At 42.1% G+C, this 10,199-nt stretch overlaps 1 protein-coding gene across 2 annotated transcripts in view; it reads right to left on the reverse strand.

Moving 5' to 3' along the window:
* The window catches only part of LOC115375258 (neuropilin-1a-like), a 101,530-nt gene extending 96,786 nt beyond the window's left edge, over window positions 1–4,744 (reverse strand). For both annotated transcript variants that reach the window (XR_003929697.1, XM_030074667.1), the window contains exons 1-2: window positions 4,018–4,744; window positions 2,833–3,007 (exon numbers count right to left, since the gene is read on the reverse strand). Coding sequence is in view for 1 of the 2 variants with exons in the window: in XM_030074667.1 (XP_029930527.1) it covers window positions 2,833–3,007; window positions 4,018–4,108 (266 nt within the window). In the remaining variant the exon portion in view is untranslated. The remainder of the gene's footprint in view (window positions 1–2,832; window positions 3,008–4,017) is intronic.
* Between the last annotated feature and the right edge of the window lie 5,455 nt (window positions 4,745–10,199).

A 10,199-nucleotide genomic window follows, 5' to 3' on the forward strand; every position in this document is an offset into this window, starting at 1 on the left:
GGGGTCAGCTGCAGAACAGCTGGCAGGAATTCAGTGCCTTGCTCAAAGATGTGAAAGGTTTGAACCCAGTTTCTCCGGTTGAAGGACAGTTTCCTGACTCACGATCCCCAATCTGTAAACCCGGCTTCCAACTTCAAATCCCTAGAAAGAGATCGACTTCTTCAAGTGTTTCCACTCATGGTTTCACTGATTGGAGTGTAATGCTTTGGAGCTGGGGTTCGGCTGAGCGTCATCAATACCGACAACGAAGAATAAAAAGTCTCAAATTTCTTCTCGGGAAATTTTAAGTGGGACTGCGGTCTAGCCAAAGGCTTAAGGCCCCCCTCAGTTGGCATATTTCGGATGTTTGACTCCGTCCCAAGAACAACACTGGCTCCTGCCAAGGCAGCACTATGAGCTACACCCCACCATCTTCCAATATAAGCTCACACAACAAATAATGAAACTGATCGAGCAAAAGGGAGGCTGCTGACGAAACAGCCAAACAGCATGTTAACGTGGCGGCAGGGTGGCCTGGCGGTTAGAGAGCCCGCCGGCTAAATGTAAGGTCATGAGTTTGTTTCCTGCAGCAGAAGATGTGTGTCCATCAACGGCCATAATGTCTTGTCAGACTGCCATTGATCAAAAATCTTAACCGCTCCAGTATCTGCTCAGTCACTGGATAACAACATAACACGCCCAAAATGTAAAGCTCATGTTGAACCCTCATGAACGGCTGCTGCTTTATCTTATTTTCTGCTTACTCCAGCATATACAATCAATTAATCAATCAAGAGGGAACCACACTTTAATTTCATTATTCAACCTGTTGTATAATGACAAATAAACTTCCTTGTATCCTTGTATTAATCTGTTGAAAAAGTAATTTGAGTGGAATAATACTGCTGCACTGTGAAAACATCTCCGTCTGAGCGGGTCATTTTGTTTCATATTCAGTGAGAAAATCTTGCTTTTCTTTGAAAAAGTGGAAAAAATCCACCAGTCGGATGAGATAATCCCACTTGTTTCCAATTCAGTTTCACTTGTTTCAGGATATTTCCTGGGAATAAGTAGAAACATGTCAAAACAAGGTAGAATAAGCCAGAACAACCCACTAGGATCAAGAAAATGACACTTTATGCAAGAAAATTTGGGAAACAAGTTGATTAGCGTTGGAAACAAGTGGGATTATCTCATCTCACTGTCAGATTTTTTACCTTGTTTGAAGAAAAACATGATTTCAACACTGAATATGAGACTCAATATTAAGATGAATGTTTCTGGAGTATAATGCTGCAGAAATGCAACAATTGGCCAACTGACCACCAAGATTTTATTACATGTCATTAGGTAAAACATCATTATGTTCATACTATTCCTGTATAAATAAGGTCATTGTAGAATGAGTTTTTTTTTTCCTGAAGAGAGTTTTCTGTGCGTCTCCAGTGCGTCTCCTCCCAACACTGAGGTAGGTCCAAAATCCACTATACAATACACAACATCCACTATCTGCCCCAATACTGAGGAGCGCTAATGGTTTATTAGTCCCCTGACGGTGAAACGTGATCCAATAGTAGTGGAGGACTCCATCTGCGAGACAATGCTGTGATTTACACAGGAGCCATTTATGGCGCTTTTTAAAAAGACAGAGCACCCATCATAAAAACAGGCTTATTTATGGAAGAGCTGCAAACACACAGGCTTTTGTGGGGATGCACACAATCACATTTGTGTGTGTGTGTGTGTGTGTTTCTGTGTGTAAAAGAAGGGGATTAGTGGTTTTGTCTGCTTGTGTGTGTCTGCGTGGGTACTTGTTCACAGGCCTCGCAGGCTTATGTACAGGAATGAACTGGTGTGCAACAGTGTGTGTCAGCAGGCATGCATGGGCACTGTATGTGTCAGTGTGGCTATGTTTGTCATTGTGTGTGTGTGTGTGTGTGTGTGTGTGTGAGTGAGTGAGTAAGTATGCAACATGCACTCATAAGAAAGTATTTTAAAAGTTTATAACTCAAACCACTCCCTGCCTGGCAGGCGCACAGCAATGCTCTAACCAAAACCAGTGATATAATGGTAAATAAAAAAACGGGTAAAATCTGATCCCCAGTCAGTGTTCATCACAAAAAAAAACACCAATACCAACACCAAAACCCTTGCTTCTTTTCCTTAAAAAACAAAAACATACCTGCAAGTTGCAGTTTGATAGCACTTAGAAGAATGTGTATTTTGAATTTGGGTCTGAAAGAGTGTATGCCAACTTTATAAAATGGGTAATCTCCCACCCAACAAATAAAAAGACAGATCAAGCTTATCCCCACTGGTGAAAAGATGGATACATTTATCCCTGCTAATAAAAAATGGATAAAATCAATTTCCGCAAAGTAAAATCAGATACACTCTGTCCTTGCAAAGAAACAGATGAATAAACTCGCCTCCCACTGTTAAAAAGATGAATAAACTCCCTGTGTCCCTGTGTAGAAAAACAAAAGATAAACTCTATTCCTGCCAAGAAAAAGATGGGCAAACTCTGTTCCGGCAAAGAAGTTTAGGTGCCTTTACCCTCCTCTTCATCCCTGCCAGAAACTCAGCGTAAGACAAATGACAATAAGAAATCCTCCCTCCTTATCAAATATGAATCCCAAAACCCATCAAATTCCATTTCCTCTCTGGTAATTGAAAGAGCCCTCAGTGCCATATTTCATCCCTTTTATACCTCCAGCTCCCGCAAAACAGATATAACAGGTCGACCAATAGGTGGCACAGTTCCACACTGTATCCAGGCAGGATTGAGAGGAGAGAGAGAGACAGAGAGAGAGAGAGAGAGAGAGAGAGAGAGAGAGCAGACTGAACACTTACTTGCAGTCTCTGTCCTCCAGATCAAAATGCGGATTGAAGTTGATGAGGATCTTCTGGCCGGGCTCGGGTGCTGTGATCACCCAGACGCACTGCTGGGAGGGCGGGTAGGCTCCAGGATAGCCTGGAGACGTCAGGTAGTCCGCGCTGTTGATCTCGATATTATCCCCGCATTTATCTGCAAGGCAAGGAGGGAGAAATCACAAGACTGTTGAGATAGTTGGCTGGGAGAAATGCGGTATTGGACACTGAACTGACTCAGAAAAGCCCGAGGATGCTGATTGATTGGGGCCAAGCCCATTCCTTGGAATAAACTATACATATATATATATCCCATCTGCGTTAACAGGGATGAAGTGGTGAATAAAAACTGGCTGGACCGTATGACCTCCAGTTTGGTGATCATCATAAGGCAAAAATCCATCAGTCACACAGAAATGATGTTGCACCCATTTGTCCCCCTTTATAAGCCTTTGTTATCTGTGATTTAAACTGCGAAGGCGCGCTGTAATGATTTATGTCAACCTAAAAAGGCGACTAAACTCAATTCCGCAAAAAAGGTGAGTGAAGAGAGGCGGGTTTCCACTCCTCCATACACCCCAGTAAAGAAGGTGTGATTGCACCCATGAAGGTGAGGTTGGGTCGGCTTCCTGCGCTGGCTGCTGCGCCGCTGCTCTCCAGCCAAATTAAACCACAATGCATTCCACTTTGCAAAATAATGTGGCTATTAATCCTATGCCTTGTATGTATTTTCCATCGGGCTGCGTTGGGGAAAAACGCGCAAAAGCCAAAGATGCTTCTTTCAGTGGGGAAGCGCAGGATGCACCACGGAAAATCACTATAAAAGCCCTGTAATACTCTATAATATCACTATAGGGACTGCCACTGTGCCTCTGGTACTCTAGTTACCATCTCTTACTTTAAGTTATTTTTCATCTGTTTCTGACATATTCCTATAACATGTATACAGCTACGTATAGTTTTGAGGTGATCAATGATAATATCCTCACAAGATTTATTATAGGATGACCACAGTGGAAGAAATACGCATCATCTGGTTTCATTGTGAGAGCCGAGGAATAACAGGTGAGACACAACAATGGTGCAAAACGATGCAAAATGAATCGATATTCAGTTGTACTGGCTGTTGTCAAGCCACATGCATCCACACAGGCAGTCAACACCTACCGGTCTGTGTCAACGCAGCAACGAGGATGACTTGGACGAAAAGGAACAATAGCAATCCACAAGGCATCCTCAGATTGTACAGCACAAACATTCTGCCAAAGACAAAGAAAATACAGACAAGGTGGGGGAAATTCCTTTGTGGGTTTCTTGTTTTTTCCCTTCCGAGGTGACAAAATATAACCAAAAAAAAAATGTCTCAAAGTAAGAGAAACTGGTGTGGGTGTACTAGGGTCCCCAGCATCCTGCGAGCTTCAGCATCGGATCCCTGCCTCTGTCAGGGAACAACTTGCCATCTCCTGAGGGGGAAAAAATAATCCAAACGCAGAAAACAGGCGATGATTGAAAAGGGAAAATCCAGTCGCCAAAAGTGGCAGCTGTGCGCTCTCTGTCGCTGATCAAACCCTTTACTTCTTAAACTGGATCGTTAGATTTACTTCCAAGAATGAGCGAAAAAATGATCACTAGTTAATCGTCACTCAGTGAAAACCAACCACATGAAAACACCGGAGCGCCGATTCCCAGATTTTACTCCTCCGTTCAGTTCAGCTTTTCGCCTTTCGCTGTTCTCTCTCTTTCTCTCTCTCTGTCTGTCTTTCTCTCAATGCGCAGCGGCTGACGGACACAGGAGAAATGTCAGGATTACGAGGCGAGCGGCGAAAGTAACAGCAGGATTTCCACTCCCCAAATTCCAGCTCCCAGACGCCAGCGCGCAGCGACCGACCGCTACAAGAGGCTGGAGCAAACTGACACCGGTGCGCCCTCTGTGCGCTCCCGACGCAGGGCTGGAGCACAAAACGCGCACGCAAACTCAAGCCGACATGGGCGTCATTTGGATTCGGCATAAGGTGTGGGCGTCCGCCATACGTTAGCCAGAGAGAGTCCAAATGTTATCTGGTACTTTGTGTCATCACAGTGAAGAGCAAAGACGAAGGAATGAAATAAAATAAAATAAAATAATCTATAGATATTACAGGGAGTTCATATAATTTAATTAGCGATTTAACCTTTGATGATGGTTTAGTGAGAATTTGGTAGAAATTTATATCAAAGTCGAAGGACTATGCTTAAGATAATAATATTTACATTTATTTCCCCTTGTTCAGAATAGCTTTGCATTGTTTTCTCTTTACATAAGGGAAAATTACACATCCAGTTATTGTTTTTACACTTTATATGATCAGAAATCTGTGGTGCTTAATGCATTCCAGGTATGACACTGTGGTGTTTCCACTTTCTCTCAACCTTTCTTCACTTGCTTTTACTTCAGCCAGTGATTTCCTACATTACCCAGAATGCCTTTCGACAACCCCCAGGGAACATGCCTGAAACTATAACATAATGTTTCCAGGGCTTGAAGTGTTGCATGCAGTACTGTAGGTGGAGAAAACAACAGTGGTAGCACAGAAACACAGTGATGTCCCAGCTGTGAGCATATGCACCTATATGAACATCCTCTAGATAAATAAAGGTATTTCTTTTGAAAATGTGATTATCAGGCACTTAGGAGAGCTATAAATGTCTTGTACACTGTGCTAACAGAATGTAATCCATTTTATCCGTGTGCTTGAAGAAAAGGCTTGTTGTATTCCTCTGCTCTTTGTAAACAAGAGCTGTTTTTAGTTTCTCTGAACGTCAGTGCTCCCAGTCGGAGCCCAAATCACATCCTCACTCAGATTCTGCTGACTGCAGTTTAATCACTCGTCCAGTTTGTAGAGACTGAGGTCTGCTTCCCCAGAGAAGATGGCAACAAGAAAGTAAACGACAGTAGAGGTAAAATGTTTTTCAAATTACACCCAGAGTGCAGACCCAGAATACCAAAATATCCTGGCAGAAACATACAGGAGCCATGTGTTTGTGTGTCCATGTGTTTATGTGGGAGTATGAAGTGCACATACAAAACACACATGCTCCACTTACTCACACATACTGTCCACAAACGAACACACACATACACACTCACACACACACGATTGCATAAAGCATAAAATAACTAAAAATAAAGTTGCTTTGAAATTTCTCCTCAAATACCAAATGGTAATAGTCATTTCGTCGAGTAATCCTTATGATCATAAATGTGCAATGGAGTGAAGTTTTCAAACAGAGGACTCAGATTCAAACGCAGTGTTAGCAAGTGTCTGCCCTGCTGAAGTGTCCTTGAGCAAGACTCTCCCTCTTTTCCAGCTCATTGGCTGCTGTTCTGCAGTTGTGGATTCCTGTTAGTTGGCTCAGGGATGATTAATTGATTGGGTCAAGATAAAAAAAAAAAAAAAAAAAAAAAAAAACATAAAATCATAAAATCATACCACTTCTATTAACTTACTTGGGGTTTAATTGCTTAAGAAGTAACTAGCCTGTGTGAATCTGTCATGAGTGTAACTGGAGGAAAAATGAGCGCACAATGGAGCACATTCCACAGCGAATGCTTGGCAATTGTCAAGATCTACAGTTCCACATGTCGGGGGTGAAAACATGACCCCCGTCCAAATCCACTGGCGGAGGTAATTACCAGAAGTATTTTGTTGAAAACGGCAATCTCCTGATAATCCTGTGCAAATCAAACTGCAATTCTAGCCATGATTTGTTTATGGTGCGTGCTCTCGTCTTCCCCAAGTCCCCGTGATTCCTGTCTTCCCTCTGTCATGCAAACTGGACACTCGTGGAATCGGCACACCGAGGTTTTGCATGCATTTCCTGTGCAAACATTAAGTTCTTGTTTGCTAAATCAAAAAGTGGTGAATTGTAAAAGCTTTGCCGCATACTGACGGTGAAAATTAAGGTGCCCAGTCTTCGGTGGTGGATGATGTCATCACCCATAGAAAACAACAGGTGGTGACATCACCTGTTACCAAAGACCAGGCGCCCGACTTTTCACCATTAGAGGTCAGGCTTCACAGAAATTTGGATTTAGGGTTTAGTCACTCCAACAAATAAAATGCCACTATTAACAGATGCTTAAAGGTCCTGGATTGTTTATCTCACTAACAATGGAAAAGCCCAATAAACAAAATGTAAAATTGAACTCAAACGATCTAGTGTTGAAAAATGACACAACTTACCTTAGTGGGAAACATGGGAACTTTGAAATGAATCTTCACTAGCTAGCCAAATGCTCCAATGAGCAATTTGAAGTTTAGGGTACTATGAAATGGGAAAAAAAAATCTTTAAATGCAATCAGTGAAAGATAGTCACAGCGGGAGCAGAAACTGATTTCAGACATAAGCTGTTCAACAAGGAGCTCATAAAAATCTTCTTAAGTCCTGCTCACACCTGACCAATATTACCTGGGGATGTGAAGTTGTTTGTAATAGTTGCGGTGATTGTCAGTGATTTGATTCCTGTGTGAACATGACATGTGTGTAGCTGGAAAAAATAATAATGAAAAAGAACCGAGCGTGAATTATACAGCACTCGGCGGAGCGCATTCCTCAGCAAATGCTCAGCAGTCGTCAAGATCTACAGTTCCACATGTCGGGGGTGAAAACATGACCCCCGTCCAAATCCACTGGCGGAGGTAATTACCAGAAGTATTTTGTTGAAGATGGCAATCTCCTGATAATCCTGTGCAAATCAAACTGCAATTCCAGCCATGATTTGTTTATGGTGCACGCTCTCGTCTTCCTCAAGTCCCCGTGATTCCTGTCTTCCCTCTGTCATGCAAATTGGAGACCCTCGTGGAATCAGCACACCAAGGTTTTGCATGCATTTCCTGTGCAAACTTCAAGTTTTGATTTGCTAAAAATCAAAAAGTAAAAGCTTCGTCATGTACAATTTTCCTGAAGAGCATTATTTCTGCAGGACGGATGCTTGCCGTCAGAGGGCTCGAAACACACAGAGCTCTCTGGCTGAAGGACAAGCCACCCGATATATAAAAATAACAGAAGAACATCCTCACAAGGACAAAGGGACTGTTGTTAAAGCATATATACAAAATGAGTCCTTCATATCTGAAAGACAGATAAAATACAGTGTATGTGTGAGGGCGAAAAAGAGAATGAGAGAGAGAGCAAACAGCTTAGAAAATGAATTACTGACGAGAGAGAGAGGAGACTCACTTCTCACAAACAGTGTGTATTGAAATCCAAACATCATAATGGGCTCACTGTTTCCAATCAGCGCTCAAATGTGATTCTTATTGAGGCTGTGCTGTCGGTCTCCACATCATTTCCTGCATTCCTATGTGTTTTAGGATCGGAGACAATAAAATCTTTGGCAGCACAACACACTCATTTCATAACACTACCAAGCATGACCGAAATAGTAACAGTGGCAAATGAAATGCTAAATCAATTTGTAAAGCCGGCAGACAGATTCCCCACTTTCTTTTTTAATGCATTTGTGTTGATTTGACTAATACGGTCACTTTTGAAGCCAAACACTGATACATTGTTGTGTTGAAGCTGCAAATAGCTTTTTTTTTTTTTTTTTGGCAAAATTCAATGTGCTGAAATACTTTATACTTTATTATTTTCTCTTGCCAAAAACCTGATTCCCCAGTGATTCCCCCACAAAATTTTATTCTTGTAAGTCTCTGAAACACAGATACCCGACGTCATTCAGGTTTAATTGGTAACCCAAATTGTATCTATCCGCCTCCAGCAAGTACAAATTACAGGCGGGAAGATACAGTTTGCTGGTGTTCTTCCGCAGGAATTAGTTCCCAGATCAACTCCTCACCTACGAGGAGTATAGATCATCTTGAATATCCGTGTCATTGCATTTGGAAAGACCTGCTGCTGTTGAATTTTTGTACTTTTTTATCTAATGCTATGAGCTCCACAAATGAATCCAGCCTCATTGCACTGGCCGACAGGGAAGATTGAAGATTGCAGCAGACTGGAAACCCCACCAAATCACACAGAAACTATCTGAACTGATAGATTGCACTTGGGTTAAGTGGGGAAATAGGTTTTTTTTTTTTTTTGAGAGAACCATCCCTTTAATTGAATAAATGACATGCATAAATAAACAAAATTTTAACGTTGCTTTTATGTGGCCGTGGTTTGGGAAGAACCTCTGCTGACATCATCACCAGCCGATAAAATTCATTACGAGACCAAAACTGACATCCCATATTAACCCGTGTTTGTGTGACGTGATCAAGAGCAGTGTATTTGTGTATTTGTGTATCTGTGTATTTGTGTTACAGCACGTCAGCGAATGTGGGAGGATGGATAGTGAGCAAGGTAGACGATGTGTGCTGGTGTGTGTGTGTGTGTGTGTGTGTGTGTGTGTGTGTTTACAGAAGGCCTTTGAAAGTGCAGCCATATGTTTGCGTGGGAATGTGAATGATAGCCTTCATCAAAGAGAATATTTTTGCACATTCATAATTTAACTGTAACACAGGCCAGACTGCCTTTTTTTTTTTTTTTTTTTTTTGCTACCTGCCACATCTAACCTCTCAAACTTTGGAGTTATTTTCCAAAACGGACCGATTTTCTCAACCGTCTGCAAAAGCGATGTCAATTTTTTTTCTCAGATGCCGAGCTAAACTGCAGTCTTTTACATGCCTGATATGTACCTTTACATCCTGGTGTGTGTGTGGCTGAATCAAAAGGCCGAATGCACTGACAATAATAGCTCTCTTTACATTCTGCTGCCTCTCGCAAACCCACTGCATGTGTGTATAGATCCACATCTATACACACATGTGAAGTCTATCTGCGTGCACAGGCGCAAGCACACACTCGCACGTACATATCTAATGGCAGTGGGATGATGGAGGAGGGGAGGTATTTCTATAATGACACAGTCATATCTCAGTAATTACAGGAGACACTGACAGTGATCCATTAGCTTGCTGCGGTGGGCTGGGAGCAACAGCAGCTACATGCTAGCTAACACTGGGTTTCTGGGACACATGAATGCATGCACACTGTACGTTTCTATGGGGAGAAGCAGATGTCCTATTATTATGCACACATCCATACACAGAAACAATATAAGCATACCTTCTGTATTCCCAGTGTTATACTGCTTATGAGGGATAATCCACAACGACACCGAGTGGTTCTTTGCCTCCTTGCAGTGAATTAAAACTCTTTACTGCACACCTTGGAGTGGATTATTCTGCTTACATCATGGCCAATTACAAACAATGAACAGCTAGGGAGAGAGGAATAATTAAACTAGAAAATTTCTGATGAAATTTTGAATGTGCCTGCTGCTGTATGCGTACAGTGTT

The sequence above is a fragment of the Myripristis murdjan genome, chromosome 17, assembly GCF_902150065.1.
Source record: "Myripristis murdjan chromosome 17, fMyrMur1.1, whole genome shotgun sequence".
Lineage (NCBI taxonomy): Eukaryota > Metazoa > Chordata > Actinopteri > Holocentriformes > Holocentridae > Myripristis > Myripristis murdjan.